Source organism: Carassius gibelio, chromosome A23 (genome assembly GCF_023724105.1).
Source record: "Carassius gibelio isolate Cgi1373 ecotype wild population from Czech Republic chromosome A23, carGib1.2-hapl.c, whole genome shotgun sequence".
In the NCBI taxonomy this organism is placed as follows: domain Eukaryota; kingdom Metazoa; phylum Chordata; class Actinopteri; order Cypriniformes; family Cyprinidae; genus Carassius; species Carassius gibelio.
The window spans coordinates 22,721,317-22,744,971 of record NC_068393.1 but is presented as its reverse complement, the minus strand read 5'-3'; the positions used below and the strand labels follow the sequence as shown (position 1 = coordinate 22,744,971).

The 23,655-nt window shown below is 37.8% G+C and overlaps 2 protein-coding genes across 2 annotated transcripts; both read right to left on the bottom strand.

The window, feature by feature from the left end:
* Positions 1–574: 574 nt before the first annotated feature.
* On the bottom strand, positions 575–3,058 carry mfsd5 (major facilitator superfamily domain containing 5). Its single transcript, XM_052541175.1, has 3 exons — positions 2,891–3,058; positions 2,402–2,489; positions 575–2,293 (listed from the first exon to the last, which is right to left on the bottom strand). The coding sequence occupies exon 3, from the start codon at positions 2,213–2,215 to the stop codon at positions 770–772; it is 1,446 nt and encodes a 481-aa protein (XP_052397135.1). The 5' UTR covers positions 2,216–2,293; positions 2,402–2,489; positions 2,891–3,058; the 3' UTR covers positions 575–769.
* Positions 3,059–7,834: 4,776 nt separating this feature from the next.
* Positions 7,835–22,305, bottom strand: LOC127944386 (nuclear receptor subfamily 1 group D member 1-like). Its single transcript, XM_052540275.1, has 8 exons — positions 21,637–22,305; positions 15,546–15,845; positions 15,312–15,400; positions 15,074–15,218; positions 11,513–12,075; positions 10,489–10,674; positions 10,000–10,210; positions 7,835–9,211 (listed from the first exon to the last, which is right to left on the bottom strand). The coding sequence occupies exons 1-8, from the start codon at positions 21,650–21,652 to the stop codon at positions 9,015–9,017; spliced, it is 1,707 nt and encodes a 568-aa protein (XP_052396235.1). The 5' UTR covers positions 21,653–22,305; the 3' UTR covers positions 7,835–9,014.
* Between the last annotated feature and the right edge of the window lie 1,350 nt (positions 22,306–23,655).

Below are 23,655 nucleotides of genomic sequence, written 5' to 3'. Positions count from 1 at the left end.
CCCAGAGAGGATATTTTTATACTCAAAAATGCTAGTTAATGTTATCGCATTGGACAAATGGGTAAAACAACTCCTAACCAAAAATGTGAACATTTTTGTACTTTTTTTTTTTACATTGTTACATTTACCAGGAGTTCCTGGTCATTTTTTTGTATAAATAATAATAATAACAAAAAGATTCATATCTTTAATTATGTTATTACCGAATATTGTATTCAATATTTTTATCAACTTGTTTTCTTTCAATTAGCACAGGATTTGTATTTCTTTTTGGAACTGATCAATTGTGGGCCTCTCTAATCTGACTTTATGCACCTCCATTTTTTTTTCTCCACCTCCAAATTATCCAAAAAAATTCTTGTTTTTACTCAAAAATGGAGAAGGATAAGCTCAGATCAATGAGTCCCATGATCAGTTAGTTCTAAAAAGAAATACAAAAACTGTTCTAATTCAAAACAAAATAAGTGGACAAAAAAATATTAAATCCAAGATTACATTCCTATTAAGCATAAAATTAAACATCTGTTCTTGCTTTTCTGGCTGGATGGCAGATTGATAAAAAAAAAAAAAAACATTTGCAGATTTTAAAGAGTTTATTGGTTCTATTAACATTGCAATCAGAAGAAAAAAATAAACCATGTACTTTATGATTTGTTTAACCCATGAATACAATTATTTAACTAAAACAGCATTCATAAAGAAAAAGAACAGCATATAAAACCAAAGTCCTCCTATTGAAATTGAAATCCAGTGTCCATCTTGTTACAACTCAGATTTCTCCCTCTAATTTGGTCCCCTCTAGTCTCAGGTCGGCATCATTCCTGCCCAAGGTGAAAAGGCTGACGATAGCAAGCAGAGCGGCCAGCATCATCCCCGCACATCCTGCAAACATGTGTCTGGTGCCACTGCCAGCCTCCCCCGCACCGGCCCCAGATACCTCCCCGTGAAGAGCCAGCAGCCCCAGACAAGCAAGGAGGTGAAGAGGCAAACGAAACCAGGCCAGCACGGCGGCTCTGCGCTCCATGGGAACCACTCGGCCTTGGAGAAAACTCACCGCTGGGAAATAAAGCCCGCAGGCTAGTTCTAGCAGAAGGAAGGCTAGCAGAGATTCCCTCGGCCGGGGCTGACCGGGCACAGTGGAGAATGTCAGCATGAAGAAGGAGAAGAAAGCTAGCAGAACAGCTAGGCAGAGCAGATGACCAGGTTGGAGTCGATATGGGGCTGACGTGGCCAGCCGGAAAAGTGTGGAACCAGCCATGCTGGCCGCCATTAGACAGGAAAACACGATTCCTAACGGCGGACCGTGTGGGTCCAGTACAGGTGTCCAAAGAAATACAAAAATATAGAGCACGCTTTCGAAAAGAGCCTGAACGCCACCTAAAAGCAGAACACGGCGGTCCGACAGCAAGCAGCGCAGCCCGTCCAGACAGCTTCGCCAAAAACGGGCCCATGTTGACATTTGCAACTTGGGGGCATGTAGAGGGTTGAGAAGGGGGGCATTTTTGTCTCCACTGGCACCCTCTTGTTTATCCTCCTGACCCCATTCGGACAGCACAAACCAGGCGCAGGCAGCAAGGCTAGGGATCGCCAGGAGAAATGGAGCAACCGGTCCCAACCCAAGCCATTCGGCAAACAAGTTTGCCACCAGCCCGGCACCTACTGCCAGTCCATGATTCCAATCTGCGACTTTACCAAAGGTAACAGGAATCCACTCTTTGGGAAAATCATGGACGTCAACGTGACCGTGCACATACCAGGCCTCAAACACAGTGGTTAGCAAAGAGGTGGACAGGCCTCCTAAAACACGTCCTAGTATAAGTATAAAATAGTCTTGTGACAGCTTGGTAATGCAGCAGACAGAATAAGTCAGGCAGAAGAGGAGACACGTCTGTCTCCGCCCCAGAAACTGTGGTAGCCATCCGGCCACTGGAGCAAATAGCACACAAGAAGCCAGGCCGAATACGTACAGGATGGCAATCTGAGACTCCAGGAAGTTGTAATGTCGGTAGAGTTTATAAAGGTAAGGTCCCTGTAGCCAGTCTGCCCAGAGGGCCAGGAGATATGCCTTCAGAAAGAGCTTTTGGAACTGACGGAAAGCCGGATTGGCGACCGCTGTCTGTGTGGCCTGGGACGAGTTGAGTCGGCGGGCTGTGATCTCTAAAGTCACACACAGTCCCGTCAGGACTATAAATGCAAGGTATGCTGTCACAAACATGATGGACAAAAGGTGACCGGAGAAGTCCCAAATCTTAATTCAGCATCCTCATACAGTTCTTGGTCCAGTGAAACTCATCTGCAAGAAGGTATGAAACGAAGTATGAAAAATGGTGTAATGAGTGCATAACAAGAGCTAAATGTTAATCAAATATTAACAATTGTTTTTTACCAGAAAATGTCTTACCAAAAGTTACATTCTTCATCATGTGGCATTCAAAAAATATTAACTCCTGGATGAGCCAAACATCATAACAGACTGAAGGGGTTGACTTCTGAAATAAAGCACAAGTTATATGTTAAATGTTAATGTTAAATGTTAAAATAACATAATGTTACATAAACATAATGTTAAAATAACCATTATTCATTATTCAATCATTATGTTCCGTGATCACAGGAACAGACCAATAACATAAACACTTGTATATGTGTATATGTGTGTACGTGTGTGTGTGTGTGTATGTATATATATGTATATGTATATATATATATATATATATATATATATATATAGAGAGAGAGAGAGAGAGAGAGAGAGAGAGAGAGAGAGAGAAAGAGAACGAGCTTTAATTTATGCTATTGAAAACAATGCCATTTTTGAAATTCAACAGGAGTTGTTGACTAAGCTTTAAACATCCATAACTCTTGGGTTAAGCGCTTTAAATACACATACCTTAATTTTAACATTCTCCTTAAGGGTTTGAAAAAAGTCTCCGCTGAGTTTGGAAGATAAAATGTGTTTTTATGCAATGATTTCAGATGACTTTGCAGCATAAACGCCTTCAATATTCGCCTACCTCCTCTACCACATCCGTGTGTGTGTTTCCGGGTTACTCAAACATGACGCAAAGCACACGAAGGACGCCTGTGCTTAGCTCATGAATATTAATTACGTATCCCGGCGTTCACATTTTACCACTTTTTGATTGGTCACTAAGCAATGTGAATATTAATTAGGCTGTGTACCACGACGCTACATCAGGTTTACTCAGCAACTCTGGATTAAATCGTTTATTTTTGTTTTTGTACATTTGAAAGCGTCAGATAAAGATAAAAAACATATAACTTTTTACCATGACTTCATCTTTTATTCAGTGCCTTTTATTTATAAGTATTATATTTCGGTTGTCCCAGACTTTTTAATCGTACAAAATAAAACCAGCCATTGAAAATTATAATAATAATTTTATTGTAAAATGATGATGGTAATAATAATGGAATCATGGAATAAATTTAATAATGAAACAGCCGTATCCGTGTAGCACATGTTTGTGTCTTGAAATAATTGTGAAAATGTTGTATCAAATTAAAGAAAAATAAATTTAAGGCAAGAATATACAGAACATTTATATCATGCACGGTTTACAAAAGTTATTTTGACGAAACGTAAAAAAAGTGAGAAAATATTGTATATTTTGTTTATTTAGGGCAAATTAACTTAAGCAATAATTTCAAACGTGTTGTAAATGTCATCTACCATGTTCATCGTTAAATAAATAATTTTAGATAAATTACTTTGTGAAGCAAATATTGAAAAAAAGTCAGTTAAATTAAATTAAATTAAAAATAATAATAATAAATGTCAGAATAGCATGTGTAAACACTTTTGTGACGTTAGTTGACACATCAAACCAGTGGAACAGTGAAAACTGTGTTTTTAGAGAAACAAAAGAGCACAGCTTTAATTACACAAACAAAACTTGAACGCAGGGGCGGCGTTAGGGGTGGGCTAAGGGGGCTGGAGCATAGACAGTAAAAGAAGGGCTGGAGCCCCGAATGTTTTTATTACCACCATGCCATCAATGAGTTTTCATGCCCAATAAAGTAATTTATATTAGAATTTAAATAAATAAATAAATATCTCCGACGAAAACCGCCCACTGAGTCTAGTGCTTTTAACTGACATGTAAACTGGCCAACCATCGATGAGGGTCTGTACGATCCAGCCAATGAAGTGAGATCTTTTGGAGGCAGGCGGTTTGTTGGCGTGTAGTATTTTACTAGATCAATTTATTCGAAAATTAAAATGGATATTTCAAAATTAATCTTCTTCTTCTTAAAAAGAGGAAGTAAAACCCCCCAGCCAAAACACTTGAATGCCAAGATACAACAGCTTACTTCAGGTATCTGTAACCTTTATATTTATTTTTCGGTTTTAAATTGTGTCTGATTTAACGTCACATTTTGAACATCGAACAGTTAACGGTTGCGCAGCACAGTATGTAGGGGACACACACACACACACACACACACACACACACACACACACACACACACACACACACTTTTTTTTCTGAATGAATCATCCGTTTCTAACGATTCCATTGATTAAATGACTGACCGACTCACTCATTAAGGCAGTGGCATGCCGCCACCTAGTGGCAAAGTACCATTCTAATTTTTTTTTCATAATTTCATATTTCTGTAGCCTATTCCAAATTGTATATTTGATACATTAACCTTCTTATGATTATTTATGCAATTTGTAAGTGCTGTGTAAGTCCTCCTTCAAAAATATAAGTGTATAGAGCCCTGCGTTTATAATTATACTTGGCTTTAAACACAGAGATAAAGTCCTTTGACCGGTATATCTTTATAGTATGTCAGTGCACTGCTTCATGTTTGCTTCTTATCCCTGTTCTACCAGGACGAGTGTAGCCAGTCAGGCTTGATTGGAAAATGAAATAAAACAGAGACAGAGACAAAAAAAAAAAAAAAAAAGTGAGATAGAGACACAACATCAGCATATGTGTCAGGATACAAGGGATAAACTTTAAATAAAATGTTTTAAATTTGTTTTTATTGTTTTTGTATATTTTAAACTAGGTAAATCTTTCTGATTTATTAAAATAAAAAGTCACATACATGGATCTCCACTTACCCTAGAACCAACCCTGCTTATGGCAACAAACTGTTAGAAGAAAGAGATCATTGGGGTTCTATATAGAACCATAGGGTTCTTTACTCAACTCCAAAGAACCTTTCATGCTAAAAAGGTTCTATAATGACAAGAAAGAACCATTTTGGCACAAAGGGTTCATATCTTGAATTTTGTGATCATTCACATGCATTCATAAATTCATTTGAATACACCGAATAATGCAGTGAAAGAACGCACTCAAAATGCACATGCGCAATAGTATGACTTCATCATGTAACTTTATATTAGCCTAGATGCATGCACTTTTTAGGCACGATTTGTTTAGTTTTTGAATATACTTGATACTGTTAAAAGGCACATCATTAAAACAAAAAATACGAGTTCACATTTCACACCTAAACAAGCGTGGAAAATGTAATTATAACTAGCCACTAAATTAGTTACAAATGCCTATCCATATACAGCTATGATTTACGAACCCAAACTGACTCAAATGATTCGCGATCCCGCTATGAACTCCCGAACTGATTCAAATGATTCGCGATCCTCAAACTGACTCAAATGATTCGCGAACCCGCTACGAACTCCGAACTGACTCAAATGATTCGTGATCCTCAAAATTACTCAAATGATTCGCGATCCCGCTACGAACTCCCGAACTGACTCAAATGATTCGCGATCCCGCTCCAACTCCCAAACTGGAGTCAGATGACTCAAATGATTCGTGATCCCGCTACGCACTCCCGAACTGTTTCAAATAATTTGCGATTCCCAAACTGACTCAAATGATTCGCGATCCCGCTACGAACTCCCGAACTTATTCAACTGATTCGTGATCCCAAATTGACTCAAATGATTCGCGATCCCGCTACGAACTCCCGAACTTATTCAACTGATTCGTGATCCCAAATTGACTCAAATGATTCGCGATCCCGCTACGAACTCCCGAACTGACTCAAATGATTCGCGATCCCGCTCCAACTCCCAAACTGGAGTCAGATGACTCAAATGATTCGCGATCCCGCTATGCACTCCCGAACTGTTTCAAATAATTTGCGATCCCCAAACTGACTCAAATGATTCGCGATCCCGCTACGAACTCCCGAACTTATTCAACTGATTCGCGATCCCCAAATTGACTCAAATGATTCGCGATCCCGCTACGAACTCCCGAACTTATTCAAATGATTCGCGATCCCGCTAAGAACTCCCGAACTGACTCAAATGATTCGCGAACCCGCTACGAACTCCCGAACTGACTCAAATGGTTTGCGATCCCAATACACATAATGCTATAAAAGTGTGCACATCGAGAGAAATAAACAGCAGATGTTCATGTTAACAACTTCTTTAACTTGAGCAAACGCTGCTAATACACATACATGTTAATAAAGTAAATAAAACAAAAAATGAATGTTTTAATGCTACTGAATAAAAATAAACGATCCAGTCGAAAGTCTCTGCTCATCATGACAGGACTTGGATCAGTGAGCTGAGTCTCAAAACCCCACGTCAAAAAAACGGTGCCACAAAGAGTGACCTGCAGAAAAGTGAAGCGCAAAGGAAAAATGGACTAGACTAGACTAGACTCAAACTAGACTGACACGCAAAATAAAAGCAGCGTTGCAAATAAATTAATAGATATGACAATGGAAAATATGTATTGCAAAATCATTGCTTTCGCGCTGTTTCATTTGTTTTGCAATTCTTAATTTTTGTTTGCAAAAAGCAAATGTATTTTCCTCAATACTTTAAATAAAATGTTTTACATTTGTTTTTGTTTTTATTGTTTTTGTATATTTTAAATAAGGTATATCTTTCTGATTCATTAAAATAAAAAGTCACATACATGGATTTTTCTGGGCTAAGCCCCGGATCTCCACTCACCCTAGAACCACCCCTGCTTGAACGTAAGCAATAGCATGACTAACGTTATCGTTTACGTTTTTGTCTTCTCGAAATTTATATATTTTTTTTACTGCGCTACCGAGAGTTTCCACACGATGTCACTAAAACACCGTTTACTTTGTAATGCGCTGGTTTGACTCATGTCTCTCAGATTAACTAAAGTGCGTCAGTGTTGTACAACATTACGAAAATATACTAATATATATATATATATATATATATTTTTTTTTTTTTTTTTTTTTTTTTTTTTTTATTAAGCATAAGAATTAAAACTAATTAAATTTAATCTGCCTACATGCATGTTTTATCTGATAGTAGCCTATTTTTTGCCAGTGTCCTGAATTAAAGTGGATTAACTGAGTCTGTTTGACTACCAAAACGTGACTGACAGTTTCAGGCCAGTTACAATTATTTCTACATCACTCTGAAAAGCTCCCGATATAAAGTCTGCTGAGCAAAGGCATTGCAGTCTACATGGTTTGTCTACTTATTTTATCTTTAGAAATGCATTGGTGTTGCAATATCATATATTATTATTATTACTTTTGAGATTTAGTCTGCAAGCAATAAATATACACCACAGTTCAAAACTTTGGAAAAAAGTTGTGTGTGTGCATTTGAAAAATGTTTCTTGCTCACCAAGTGCATTTGTTTAATTAAAACCACAATAAAATAAATCTAAATAAAAATGTGAAATATATTTTAATAGAAAACAGCCATTTTAAATTGCATTAATATTTAACATGTATTACTTTTTTTACTATATTTCATCCAGTCTTGGTGAGCAAAAGTTTTTAATATAATTTTATACATAAAAAAAAACAGACATCGAAATAGATAATCTTGTATTTATATTGGTTCTACAGAAGAAAATAATTTACAAAATATACATTACCATATGATTGAATAACATGAATTTACCATCCATAATAATAATAATAGACTCAGCTGATCAAATCAACCACATGGCAGCCCAAAATGCCTTTTTGACATGCTTTGTGATCTTAGTAAAGGCTGTAATGATTATGTGCTGGTTCCAGAAGTTCAGGGACTCTTTCTCACGACACACACACTTCTTACAAGGCACCAAACGCCCCGTCTCAGTCAAACACACCACTGGGTATCCCTCTGTCTCTGAACAGGCAGTTAAATCAGTGTAAATGTACAATACTTACAGTAAGAAAACAACAGAAAACTGCTAACATAATACGCGTAGGGGAGAGTGCTGGTTTTGTATTCCTTGATTCAGATTTAGCCTATTAATAGATGAGAATGTGTGGAAATATACTTTATGACATTTTGCATTCAGCTTGACAATGATAATTAACGAACAGATATGACAGATTTATCCATAAATGACATTTAAAATCAGTTTCTTTTTTTTAAGGACTTAAATGGTCACTCGAGTTGTTGTCGATACAGTAAATCTTGTGTAATTCTTGTCTCAAACTGAAGTTTTAATGTGAGGTAACTATATAAGTGATATCTATGGCTTATGTACATGCTATTTCTGTCTCTTTCCCGAACACATAGGCACATTCACTCATACAATTGGCTTTAAATGGTCCCTAAAATTACCTTTCTATTGTATACATGGTGTACTTGACTAAAGACTGTGTGCTTCAATGTGTAGGCAGTACACAGGAATGACCCATTTTTGGTCTTCAAACGCTCTGTGTAAGCTTATTTATGATAATACGACTGGTGCAACTTTCCCTTGGATAAATATAATCAACAATGCTCTCAAGGCGAGCTGAACAGAAGCACAAAGCATGTATGAAAATAATCCGTGAAAGCTTAAATGGAGATATAGTCTTGTTTAGAGCTTGCTGAGAGCCATCTGTTCGTTTGTGTTTCTCATTAACACACATAATAACAAATGGTTCGCATGGGAACATGCTCCACATATCTTCTTCTAAATGAGCAGTCTTTCTCTTAACCAGGAAAGGTGTCCTCTGATTGGCCGGTCATGGCCTTTGGTTGAGTTCCAGATGCAGCGACCGATTGCTCAGGGATCGATACGGAAGGCCAGGAGTTTTTCGGAGTGAAGGTTGTTGAGGGTGCGCAGGTCTGGCAGGCGCAGGAGCAGTTTGGGAAAAATAGAGTTGTCATCAGGGCGGCGACGGGAAACTAAGGTGCGCAGCGCTCGGATGAGTCCTTCCTGTAACTGCTCCACAGCTACTGTATCCAAAATGCCAGAGCAATCTGTGGATAAATGAACAACATTTTATTATCAATAAAAATAATTTTTTTTTTAAATACATATTATAAATTATGAAGATTTTGACTAATAAATATATATATATATATATATATATTCTTTCTTTCTTTCTTTTTTTCTTTTACATAATTTGATAACTGTTAACTTTTGTTAACTCCCAAAATAAATATCCACTTTTCATATTAAACATTATAATTTAGTGATGGCTAAATTCACTTATAGCATTTAAAATGATTCATTTTAGTTTCTGGTGATTGATGGATTGAGTTTTAGTGTTTTATGTTTGATTTAAAATGTACTTATTTGTAAATGTATTTCATTTGGTATTTTTGGTCACAGTGTCTTTTCTTCTTCATCATACAGTGAAAGTCAGTGTTGTTTTGGGCCTTAGTGACTGTCATTGTATGGATAAATAATATCTAATATAATATATAATAATATAACAAAATATCTTGGGGAATTTTTCAATATCTCTGTTTCAATATTTCTGTTTCTTTTGTACTGACATCAAATTTGTGTTTGAACGGAGTTCTATTTGAGTTTTAAATTGATATCAACCATTTATCTGTGATTTTTCAGTTATCTGCTAGAACATTAAAAAATATAATCAGTTTTTCAGCATCTGTCAGAATTTTAATATTGCTCTAACAAGCATCTCTATTATAAATCATTAGGATTACTTACATATCTGACACTTAGCATGAGCAATAATAATAGTGATGCACACCTTAGCAAATAGCACTAAATAATCCGATTCCTGTGCTGCTCTCACCTGCAGAAACCAGAACCACAGCCATAAAGAGAGCCATCTCATCTGACTCCAGGCCCAGAGAGCTCAGCTTGGAACTGAACTCAAACATGGTGTTCAGCAAGGAGCCCATGCCAAGACCCCTAAGGGTGACCAGCGGGTATGTCTGCCCATTCAGGAAAGTCACTGTTCTTTCTTTGTGGTTGAACAGTGAGCAAAACCTCACCATAAGCACCTGCAAACAGACAGCAAGATCAGACGGAAGCAAAAAGAAACAGGCCCAGGTGATGTATTTTTTGCACTCTCTAAATACTTTCGCCATTTGTAGGTTGATGTCCCTAACGGTGATAACACTTTGACGCTATCGACACATTGCTGTGTTTGTTTCGATTGATCCGACATGTCAAACTTGGGCTTAACCAGTGAGTTTGAGTTAGGCTGATGGGGAAATCTGTGCTGCTTGTGGCCTGGAAATGACACACTTCACCTTTAATAGTACAGAAAGAGGAGTACCTGGAAAGTGCCTGCTTTGAGCAACATGACTTGATCATGCTGGCAAAGCTCCTGGAAGCCTGGAATGCCCTTGGCGAACTCGACCACTTCACGTACAGCCGGGGTGAAGCACTGTGAGAAAGACTCCCACACCTGCTGACTGGAGACCCCAGGTGCTGACACAGGACATGCGTTCAGTGGACAGGCCTATGTGAGAGACGGTACATCATATTTTTATTAGTACATGTGCTTAATTCTCATATTGTTTTATAGTTATTGCATTGGATTAAAACATGCTGACTTTGCTCACACAGGGTAAAACAACGTATTTTTTGTACTTCTCTGGGGGTTTTTTCCCACCTTAATGCACTTATGATATTCATAGTCAAAAATGACAGACCTACAAACAAAATTGCTTAATAAATTATCGTTATGATTACTATTACCAAATATTTATTTCAGTCTTTTTGTCAGCTTGTTTTCTGTCAATTAGCAGATGTTTTGTATTTCTTTTTTTACTGACTGACTGAATATTGCCAAAATCTTCCAAAAATAATGTTTTTTTTTTTTTTTGGAGGTCAGGCCTGAGACCAATCAGTTCCAAAAAATGTAAAACCAAACTTGTGCTAACCGACAGAAAACAAGTTGACAAAAAGTTTGAATTCAAGATTTGGTCATAACATTGCACAATGAGAAATTCATAAGCAATTTTTAAAAGGCCGGTCCATTTTTGACAGGAAACACCAAATTAGGTAAAGACTTTTCAGCATTGCACAAGAGTTAATTTCCTCTATTTTAAACTTAAATTATAGATTTATATGATAGAAACACTTTTATGACAAACTTTTAAATAACAAAGTTTCCCTAAAGAACCTTTCAGCGAAGAGTTCTTAAAAGAACTATTATTTTCTGAAGGAAAAACATTGTAATTATCTAGCAAACCTTCTTCCATTATAAAGAAACTTTTGTACAATACAAAGTTTCCATGGATGTCCTATGTATATTTTAAGAGTGTATATACAGTGTATCTTGAAACATTCCTCACCAGCACTTTGGAGCCAGCAGCCAACTTAAACGGACACGAGGCCTGGCTTTGGGACTCGCCAGCCCCATAGATGTTGTAATCGGCCTGCGTAGGTTGTGAGGGCTGGCTGATTCTACACTGGGAGTGATTTTGGCTGAATGAAGGAGCATAGCTGTACCGATTACTGTCCACCAATGAGACCGGGCATTTGCTGTTGCTGGAAGCAACTTGGCAGCGAGGCAGAGCCGTGACGCTTTCGTGAGTAGTTGCATGAAACCCCACAAGAGGGTTCACGTGAGGATAGTTACTGTCCTGAGAAGGGCTGTTTTGAAAGGTGCTCGATCCACTGCTGGTGTTCATGTTGCCCGCACGCTTACTCAGGTGGTCCTGTGTGTTTGTGAAGATGTCCTGGTAGGCTCGGGATAAGGCCTCTTTGGATTGGTTCTCGCTGGGGCTGGGAGGTGTTTCGAGAGGTGGGGATGTTTCCATGCCCATGGATGATTCGTTGAGGCTATTCATGTAGCTCTGCATCTCATCCAAAAGCCGCTGTTTCTCTCGTTTTGGGATGCGGCCGAAACGCACAGCTAGGGGGCAGAGAGAAAAACCAATGGTTGACAACAGGAACAAGACAGCATGAAGAAAATTTGCGTTCTTAATAAATGAATTTGTTATTATTATTGTATGCTTTATCTGCACGTTATTTTTTCAAAATGCAGTAATGTTTTAGGTTAGTTAAGTTAAAAGGATAGTTTTTTATAGATCTATTTTTTTCAAAATATCTTGTTTTACATCTCAGATAAGAAAATAAGTCTGAGTGAGTAATTAATGATAGAATTTTCATTTGTGGGTGAAATATCTCTTTAAATGCATGGTGAATTTTCATTTCATATTGGCTTTATTAAATATTAAATTACATTTTAGACAAAATAAATGCCTGGTATGCTATGAAGACAATTAATCTGAAAAGAAAAAGAGTCAAAGTCAATGTTAAAAATAAAGAATATTGTGAAATTACTGCATTTTCTATGCGTATCACTGATGAAAAGATCCTGCCTGATCACTAATCAAAATGTCCATGTCCCATTTCTTTTATAATAAAGCACAAGGCAGCATCAGAAATAACGTAGTGTGACAAAATAAATGAAATGTTGTCTGAAAATTTGGAATTTGGAAAACAAAACAAAACACAAAAATAGCACATCTAATGTGTAGGAGACTTGGTTGTTGTGGTGTAAAATATTGATGATAATTAAATGCGTTAGTGTTCTTTGGCATGCTTTCGCATCTTTTACAAGGCCCTCACTTTTTTCCTCCATCACCACCCCCTCATCTAAGTAAATCTGTCAGCTGTTAAATCTAAAAATAGCACCAGTGTTACAATATGTTCCCTCCCCCCACTCTTCATCTCTCTCTCCATCACTACCTCCCCTTCCTCTCTTCATCCCTGTGCTACTCTCACTCCTCTCTGAAGCCGTAAGTAGGGCAGTGGGTCAAGCAGAACACGAGAACAATGCCACGGTAATTGGGTGAGAAACTAATGACTGTGATGAAGAGAAGAGAAGAGAAGAGAAGAGAAGAGAAGAGAAGAGAAGAGAAGAGAAGAGAAGAGAAGAGAAGAGAAGAGAATGTATGTCATTTGGCAGATTGAGGTGGCAGTAGACAAAAGGTTTTATGGTACATGGGTTTACAAGATGAGAGCAGAAGGAAGGCAAAGCGCGGAGATGTTCCATATATCATATATGTCTCACAACACCTGCATCTGAGAAAATGAGATAAGCCAAGCGGAGGGATACATTTCTTTTCGCTTTTCTGTAACTAACATGCAATGCATGCATTACACTGCAGGATGATAAATATTTCACATTGCAAAGTCCATAACTGACTTGCCATTTACCAATCAGAGTTGTGTGCCTGAAAATGCCTTTTAAATTGCAATTCAATTCCTATGTTTCAGCTCCATCTTTATTGCTTAGCAAAACAGAATCCATAATTAGACTAAGAATTTGAATGTAGGGAAGCAGAATTAAAATTCATTCTAAACTGATATAGCTGTAATTTTTAACTAGAAAAGCAAAATAACCGTTGAATATTGGACAGTGCCTTATTCTGTCAACAAAAAAAAAGATTTTAAAAAGCAGTTGTATGTTTATAGATTGCAATTGAGAGAATTCCCCTTACTGTCCCCTTAGTAATTTCAGCTCAGTCTTAAATAGTGTAGCAAACAGGATGCAGAATAGCACTTCCACTTTCAATGCAAGGCAGTGAAATTAAGTTTAACTTAATACTTCATTTCCTAGAATGCATTGCCAGTGTTGAGTTTATTTCAATTGTAATTTGGTAAATTCCTTCCTGTCATTTCAATTATAAATTCCAGTTCAACTTCAGGTGGGGTGTGGCCTATTCAAATTCCAATAAATCCATTCTCAATTTCACTTAAACCTGATGAACCGGGATTCAGGTCAAATTTCTCAGTATTAATCTGATATCAAGAGTGCTTCATCCTGCAAACAATGTGACACACATAGCCCCAGAGCGCTGCACTGATTACTAGTCTATCAAATGGCAAGTTCGTAGAGGAAGTGAAACCATGCCTCCCCACCGTGTCAAACCAAACATCTGTTTGTATCACACAACAGAAATTAAACTATAGACTTCAGTGAAGTGAGATGAAATCAGGGCGTCTACTTTATTGTGGTATTTGAGGCAGTTACATGAGGTTTTCCTGTTTGTGCAAGTGAACCCGTCAGAGAAACAGGTTTCTAGGTTGTGGGCCCTAACAATTTCAGGAACCAGGGTTAAAATGACTGTTTACCTCCTCCACTTTGTACCCAAAAACCTCATTTCTGTTAGTGCCCTTTTAGAACAACATCCAGTGCAATCTGCTATCATAGCCAACCGAACTTTCATGCAAATCCGCTGGCAACGCCGTGTGAAATGATGCTGCGAACCTGACGGAAGTCTTAAATAGGTCACAATGTACAAGTGTCTGTTTTTTTTGCTTAATTTCCTCAAAAGTTCACCGGACAAGATGTATTGTTTAATTCAGTGCTATTCAGGGTTAAACCGCCGCCAAAAGCAATCGGATGAGGCATTGTTCTTCTGAAGAGTTCAAATGCCTGGCTTTTTCTGCATCCCTTGCTTAATTTTTGCTGCAGCACAACATTAATTGCTGAGGATGTTATAAGGGCACAAGCGTGGTAATCAAGTTGCCCGCGTTCCAATTTCTCAAAATAATTCTTGTATTTGCTGCAGTTTTCCAGATGACAGATCGCTTCAGGGACTGCGTGACTCCATCCCTCATAAATCATTGTCTCTAGAAGGGATTGGGAGGCAGAGCTTAGGGAATCTACGAGGGGGAAGGGTAGAAAGAGGCGAGAAAAAGAAGGGACCACAAAGGGCAAACAAGAGATATAAATGAGCGCACGGCCAAACTAAAAGAAACTTGCTCTAATAAAAGATAGTGGTGCAAGACTATAAGAGGAAAGTAGGTTGAGGGGGCAGGTGTGGTGCTTCGCCTGAAGAATGCAATGAAAGTACAGATTTTCACATTTCAATGCACTGATAACCTCCTAAAATTCTCACCGTCACGGGACATGCCGACAGCCAGGCATTTTTTGAAGCGGCAGTGTTGGCAGCGGTTGCGGTTCATCCGCATTATCATGCAGTTCTCGTTCTTCACGCACATCTTGTAGTTAATGTTCTGCTGAATGCTGCGGCGGAAAAAGCCCTGCAAATAATGAAAGACAATATGATAAACCACAATGATATGACAGAAAAGTATCATGCATGTTTGTTTGATCAGAGGCCTGTTCTCTCTTACCTTGCAGCCTTCACATGCATGGACACCATAGTGGAACCCTGATGCGATATCTCCACATACTTTACAAAGGAGCACCATGCCTCCGGTCTCTATACAGATAAAGATAGAAACAGAGAGAGAATGGGCTCAGGACGTACAAGAACACATGTCCTTAATATTGGGAACTCGTTATTCCTCTGTGAAAGAAGATGCTGACTTTGTGTAATGCAGAAACTAAAAAGCGCACCCACTTACTGGTAAATGTGCCAGTGTATCCACAAGGCCTTTTAGCGGCGATAGGATGAGAGTAGCTGTGCGAGTTTGATCCCGCAGTAGAGTTGTTGTAGACTTCAGGGAACTGAAATACCAGTTTTGGAGAAGGTGATGTACCCATACTTCCTTGCTGCTTGAGGGCCCCAATCTCAGTGAAGGTGAAGTCCTCTGGGGAAGAGGGCTGGGAATGAGAAGATGGAGACTGGGTTTGATAGCCACTAGAGGGGCTTCCTGGGCTTGGACTGGCACTGCCATTGCTACCAGCGTAGAGTATCACACCCCCTGTAAAAATATAAAAGTATATGAAGCCTTTGACTTGGAAAAACATAAAAAAGGTGCTTTATTTTGTTAGCTGTTCAGTTTGTTGAAAATCTAATTTGCATTGGCATTAAATAGTGCGCTAAATTTAATTTACCTATAGACTGAAAGCCTTTTTGCATATCTTAATAAAACATTATTTATTTAAGCCAGCATATGAGATTGTTTATTTGTTGATAGATGTCATGTTATCAAGTCATATTTCCAGTATTCATTATTTCCTATTTGGCTATAAGAGTAACATCCTTGTTGTTACAGTATACCATCAAATTCTAGGTTAACCAAAAATGCCCTTAATATTAGTTTATTAATCAGTTCTCTGATTTTCATGAACATTTTGAAAAGAGATGTTCATTAAGTAACAATGTTTTCCTGGATAAACATCCTTGTTGGTCCTGGAACAAAGAGCTAAGTTCACAGGAAATGTCAGTTTTAGGTTTACAACCAAGATGAGGTATTTCTACATCCTTGTTATTCAACTATCATTTCCCTCTGATTTTAGGAATGAATTACGGTTAGGGTTAGGTTTAAGGGTAGGGATAGGGTTAGGTGTGCGTTTTTGCGACGTTCCACATTTGGTGAATTAACCCAATATATTTTGTATGGTTTGGTTTAATAGCAACACGTTACTTTAAATGAAAGCATCGGCTTGTTTTAGTTCCATTCCCCCGCAGGTTTCTGCATCCTATCACATCCTCTCAGGATGAGCTGAGACACTCTCACGTGTTCGCGAGCTCTCCTGCCTCTCTTCTCCAATAATAGCCCTGGCATAGTGCCCCAGCCAAACTACACAACACCTGACCGCAGCCTCACATGGATTCCTGACACCATTCTTACCAAAACCAAATCCGCAGTCTCGTGTAAACAGCTGCAACAATCGCGAGTCGCGCGCATCAAACGCATACACGGCGCGTGCGCGCCGGAGGTTGCCTTGTCGGCTTTGCGATGATGTTACGGTTCCCACGCAGATGCGTTTCCTGTGAGAGAGGGCCAACGGGGAGTCACGTTTTGGTAGAATGTGCACCGTGGCTTACAGTTTGACATTTAGAACAACCCGAGGACACAGTCGGTAAGATCTGGGCCAAGAGAATGCGATTTAAAGCCGCAGTGTCCAAAACGTTTCGGGAATCACTTGCATTATGGTGCTTTAACAATGCAATGCAGTAATGGCTTTCAACAGGCAAACTAACTTATTATATTTTTACTAAGTAAAATGGTTCTTCCTTGTGGAAACAAACTGACCTCGCAGTTTTCACAATAATTAAATATTTGAAGGTGGTTGCTTACTGTCAAGTGCTATGTTTGACCCATTTCAGTCCACATCTAGAGATGTTTTCCTAACAATATTGTCACCTTCAAAAATATTAGGTAAAAACACAACAACAACAACAACTGTGTCTCCAACATTGTGAATGATTTGAGGTATCATTAATATCTGTACACTCAGAAAAGCTTTCACATGGGCAGTACCCTTTCAAAATATGTAGATTTTATGAACTAATTTGTACCTTGAAGGTACTAATATGCAACATTTAGGAGTAAATAATGTACCTTTTCAAATGGTACAACCCCATTGACAGCTTTTGTGGTGAACGTAAATATATGAGTTATATGGCAAATTGTGCACAAACCCTAAATCCCTAAGCAAATATATTAATCCACAATGACACAAACCTAGAGAGCACGGGATAGTTGACCCAGAAATAAAAATCCTGTGAAAATATAGTCAACCTGATTTCATTGCAAGTACGCATGAGTATCTTTCTTGTGTGGAACACAAAAGGACTTATCTAACACAATGATCAAGCTGCTTTAATGAGAGTTAGTAATGACCATGGCTGTTTCTGTTTTCTATCCACTTTCATTGCATCTCAGCACGAGGATGATTAAATGATAACAAATGTTGTTTTGTTGTGACACATGCCTTCAATACTGTGTTTATGAGCAATGACATAGGCTAAATATTTCATACCGTCCTTCAATGTTTGCTTTTGAACTTGGAACCTTTCTGTGGTAAACAAGTTCAAATTACCAGCAAATATTCCTTTGCATGTGTTTTCACATGCTGCACGCGGTATTTATTTAGCTCAAGTGTTTTTGTGATCCCTTCACTGGCACGTGCAGTGGGACTTTTTGTTGACATACTGCAGCGTAAGATTATACAGCCTTGTGATAGCGAGCCCTTTACCTCAGCCCTACCCACCTTACAAACCCCACCCACACACACACACAGAAATACTCACACTCACACAGAGGTTAAAGAGAGAAAAGACATTATATGGATAACAGGACATGCCCTTTATTAAATCAAAGCATAGTATCTGGGGCGCAGCTGTTTTTAACACTAGATTCACATGATTGCAAACCAGTCTAAGGCTTAAATGAGATACTAATCTAATTTTTTCTTTGTCCTGCCAGTTTGTAATACGAGGGACAATGCAGCTAAGATAATACAGTTTCTACAAGCTTAATGAATAGCCGTGCACATGTTATTGCAAGCTGGTATAAATTAAGGTCAGTGGAAACACCAGCATTAATTGACGAATCAGCAGGCCTCTTTGTGAGCTTGGGCGACCCATGCAAACAATAATCTTCTAGTGAGCAAAGGCAGGCGTAGAAACGTGAGGACTTTGCAGGGACAATTATTCCCTCCTCCCTGGTCTCAAACACTGGCATGGTCTCCCTTCCTCCCTCCCTTGAGGAAAATAGCTGAAAGATTTGCTTACTAAGAGATGTGCTCACTTATCTAGGAATATTATAGATTTAATGGGTTAATACAGATAGAACTGCCATTCTAAAGTGGGCCAGAATCACATAAAAAATATGTACCATTTAAGCGCAAGAGTTTTCAGTTCTCCGACTCCCAGGGGGGTTTCATAAAAATATTTAGTATGAATATTATGTTATTTTATATTATATAATATACTTGGTATACATGATATACTTAGTAATTATATATCTCTTTGCAATGCACATATTAAGTATAGTTGCTATATGTGCTGAATTTTTTAGAGAGTTTTCTTCTTGCTCACTGGTCAAATGCAACCACTGAAGCTTTGAAACAATATTTATTATGTAAAGTCTAACAATTTAATTTAATTTAAATACAATAATAAATAAATTAATGAATTATTAAATAATTACAATTTTGAAACATTTTTATTGAATTGAAAATGTTTATCTTATATTCAAGTACTTAACAAAAGTTTTTGGTACCACTTAATACAAAATAAACATTTTCCATAATGTTTAATATTTTAACAATTTGTTTGCTTTACATTTGGATAAATCATTTCGTACAATGCAGGATGTGCTCATGCTGTCATGAGTCTGTTCATGCGAACTACTAAGTAAAAAAGTTGCGTGAGGCGGGAAAACGTGATGAGGCGCTGCACTGACTGCATGAAATCGCTGACCCACTGACCAACCTCCCCCTTTCAATCTGCATCAAAACATAGAATCTCTGAAAGAAGCAGTGAGGGCGGGGGCGTAAAAATCACGCGCCGCACGCGGCTGAAAGAGCGCATGCACGTGAGGACTAATGTGGGCGCTTGGGATGCGTTCAGTGGGAAGATACGCGCGCGCTGCGCTTCCTCCAGTAAAGCTAAAAGCCTCGCGCCTCTCTTATAATCGAAAAGCGCTATAAAATAGAGCAAGCGGCTATATAGAATGGAGGGGAGGGGTGGTGGGTGGCCTGATGGTCCGTTACCCTGCATAAATCGCCTCTGGAACTTCTCATTCACCTCGTATGAACTCACTGGCGTTAAAAGATTATAGATTAAATGTGTGGTGTGTATTTAAAACCCTTGGAACGTGTTACCGAGTTCCATAAACTTTTCACGAATAATGAAAATAAAGGGGACCACATAATAAAGTCAATAGTCACAGTTTCAAAAATTTCTAAAGCATCTGAAATCAGTAGGTTAGTAAACCAAACCATACTAGCCAAAGTTTTGCATAAGAGATAAACCTTTCGAAGGTGATTTTGATTCTATTTCATCTGATCTAAACCTTAAAATGACTATGTAACCTGATGAAGTTGGGTCAATGTAGGTTGTTTTGACTTTTAAAAACTGACATGGTTGCATCCCTAGACCTCCATGTGAGCTAGATCTAGTCACATGTTTGAGATGATGTAGTGTGTTTACTTGTTAATGTTACAGAAAATCTGCTTCCTTGTTTTCTGCTGTCTACCACTTAAAGGTCATGTTTTTGAATGTTATTATTTCCCTGTCTTTAATGACTTTATGCAGCATGTTATTGTGCCTCGTGTTTGTTTTACATCCTTTCAAGGCTTTCTGTCAAACACAGAGTTGAGAGGGTGCACCAGGCACGAGACAATGTTTCCATCACCTGTTCTGGAACGTGACTGCAGCTTTTGTAAATGAATCAGCCATCAATTAATCTTGAAGTGGACTTGGTTGACTGAGCCAGCATGTAATTGGCCCTTGGCTAACCTTTGTAATGAACCACTACCAAAATCAGCTTAACCGGTTAACCTCGGCTGACGGCTAGTGCACACTTGAGAAACGTTTAATTATTACAATCTTCATGAAATAAACGAAAAACTAATGCAACTTTAGTGCATTAGTATACATGTTCCTCAAGAGCTCACCAACTTTCCCTTAGTGTTGGTAGGACAGTGAACAATGTCTCTTCTTGAGTCTATTGCTTTTCATTTTCACAGTTGCATGACGTTTGTTTTGAATATCTCATGTGATTAAATTTAATTAATGGCCATATTCTAGTTTACACTAGTAAAATGTACTGATATGTCAGAGCCAAGTTTGACAGCACACTTATTTCTAGCTTGGACCATCCACATACACGTGAGTTTGTTTTCATGCCTAGTAGCAGGAAGTTGTCCTAGTCGTTTCAAGGCAGATTCCATGAAAGCAATCACATAGGGTTAATAACAGCAGTTACTCTAAGTATGACCATGTTTATTGCCATCATTTATGTGATTCACCATTGGACTAGACTGATACTATATTTAGATGCACTTTGTAGTCTTTATGCTGCACTGATGATGAGTCTGCCCAGCGCAATCATCAAAGCATGCCAATACTTTCATGACACCTGCTTAGATCATAACTGCTAACCAGTGTGAATCATGTTATTCAGTGCAACAGTAAAATGTCTTCGTTACGAGTAAATTTCATATGCAACTCGCATCTTTTAGATTGAACATGCCTGGGATATAAAGTATAATTCAAAAACATAAAACTCTGCACATAAATACTTTATGATACCAGCATTTGTATGAAATGCACAATGAATATGAATATTATTCCATTTATTAAGAAGTGGAACAATATCACCAGTAACACTGCAACCAATAAAAATATTAATAATAATAGTAATCATAATAATATGAAACTTGCCCCAAACCCCAAAGCTTTTAGTGAAAGCATGTTTAATATCCTCAGGTTTTAAAGCATTATCTGTTAATTAAAGTGTGCATTTAAACACCACCTAATCATAAAACTAATTTATGCAACCTATAAATGAACCGAATTATGAGTTCAGCATTTACATGAAATGCCAGGTTGATTACAATAAACATGATTAGTTATATTTATATTTTGGGGTATAAAGCACAATTACTTGGACTATATTTATGAATAATAATAATAATAATAACAATGTTCTATATCAGCAATAATAAAACATTATTAAAAATAAGAATTATAAGTAAAGCTATCATAATAATAATAATAATAATAATAATAACAACAATAAATGGATTACTTACCAGGACTGCTGTCCATCCTTGATACGTTTTTCAAGATCCTCTGTCTTCAGAATTATTATCTTCAAGAAAGTGTGTGTCAGTATGTTAAAGTCTGGTAAAAACAGGTATAAAAGTCACGAAGAGCCTGGGCATACAGTCAGCAGTCCAAAGAAGGAAGACAGTATCTCGCGCACAGAGCATTTGGCAGAGGAGCCAAACAGTCAGTAAAAATTCAGTTGGTCACAGGTGTGCAGATGCACCTTCCGCGCGCGGCTACCTGTACTCTGCTCTTGATCTAGTATGAAGGACGCATTAGGTATTCTGGGTGATGATGTTTCGGGTCTGCCCATTCATTGCCATCAACGTCTCTGTGGGACTGTCAAATACCACTTCGACTCCTAGACAAGCACACGCCCTTCCACACCCACATCAATCACGTTTTCAGGTGACTGGATAATGTGACTGGATTTAGGGGAGCCGTCAACCTCTGTTGTTCTCTTTGGCGGGGATTTATATCACTCTAACGTGCCCCATGATCTCCTAGCTTTCCCTTTCCTCTTGATCCAAGCGTGCATTTTCATTGGCGGGTGTGTGAGCGCAGAGCTGAGCTGGATGCGCTTATTCGAGCGCGCTGCGTGCTGGTAAAGCCACGCTGCATGTGCCCTCTGCATGTGCAGTGGAAAGCGCTGTCCTACTGACACACATTTTATGTTAAACACGGCGTGAGACTAAACAACATGAGAGGCTTGCACATGGACAGCAGGCGGGGCTCTGCGTGACTGCTGCCGCGCGCTTTTTTAAAAAAGCTCTTCAAGTGTGATTGATGCTCAAAGTCATGGCATGAACAAGTGCATGAAAAAACAAATTATTGAGCTGTATGTAAGATACAGTATTATGATATTTAATTTCAAAATAAAAAAGATAACACACAATATAATAGCAAATAATTGTTTTGGACAAATTACAACATTTAGGAAAGATCAGGGTGATATGAGCCTGTGGGGAGTTGAGCCACCCCTTATTTCTTAAACAAAATTGGTGATGTGAACACAAATATAAGAAGAATTATCCATTTTAGAGAGGCCCATCCAATATTTTTTTTTTTTTTTTTTATGTTCAAGGTCTAATGTATCTTGTGTTTATGTATAATTTATGTATAATTGTACAATTACAATCAAATATCACACGTTTTTTTATTTTTTTTTATTTTATTTTTTTTGCTTTAGGAGGTTATAAAATGAAGTTATAATGTTGGCTCTAAACTGCTGGTGATAGAACTTTGTTAAAAATGGTAGGAGTGGGGTATTTTGAGCCGAAAGTCCATATGATTATAATTATTATTTTACTAAAATTCTACATTATACTTCATTAATTTTAACCCAGTGTCATGAGCCACACTTCTCTGTGACCACCGGTCCTCTCTCTGTATACAATATATATATATACACACACATATAACATTGAGTGATTTTTTTCTTCTTTTTCTTTTTTAAAAGTTTCCTAGAAGTTGGTTTTGTTTTAATGCAAGCATGTTTTTGTGTTGCTGTGTTACAAACAAGTTTTCTGGAATAGTAATTTGTAAACAATAGCCCATTTAAACTGAATGAAGTGTAAAACAGCGTCCTCTTGTGGTAAATATCGCACATCGCTGTTTTCTGCACTTGAATTCAAATTTGATCAATGCTACTGCAGGGGCAAGGCCAGAAAAGTTTAAATGTGTGGGCCTTCATAAAAGTGAGTGGGAAAAATGTATTGATGAAAAACAGCCAATAACAAAACAACACATAAGCAACTCTGACAAACAAACAATAAAACATTCCTCCTTTTCTTTCAACCATAATGACAGTATAAACATTGCAGTAGTACATTGTACACTGTTTGTGAATTTTTCTGAACTACAAACAAAGACAAAAATGTATGTAGTTGCCTCACCTGAGGAAAATTAAGAAATTGCCTTTAGTTGATCCTGAAAACTTTCATAATGTTAAAACTAAATATAGAAAAGTAGAATGTGATATGATTTATTATTATTGTTGTTGT

Bases quoted from the DNA above. Each gene is read 5' to 3' on its own strand.
- mfsd5 (XM_052541175.1), bottom strand. From the start codon at position 2,215: ATGTTTGTGACAGCATACCTTGCATTTATAGTCCTGACGGGACTGTGT.
- LOC127944386 (XM_052540275.1), bottom strand. The intron at 15,219-15,311 runs GTAAGAGAGAAC...CATTATTTGCAG, and splicing joins ATGCATGTGAAGGCTGCAAG to GGCTTTTTCCGCCGCAGCAT. The intron at 10,675-11,512 runs GTGAGGAATGTT...TCTCTCACATAG, and splicing joins CTGCTGGCTCCAAAGTGCTG to GCCTGTCCACTGAACGCATG.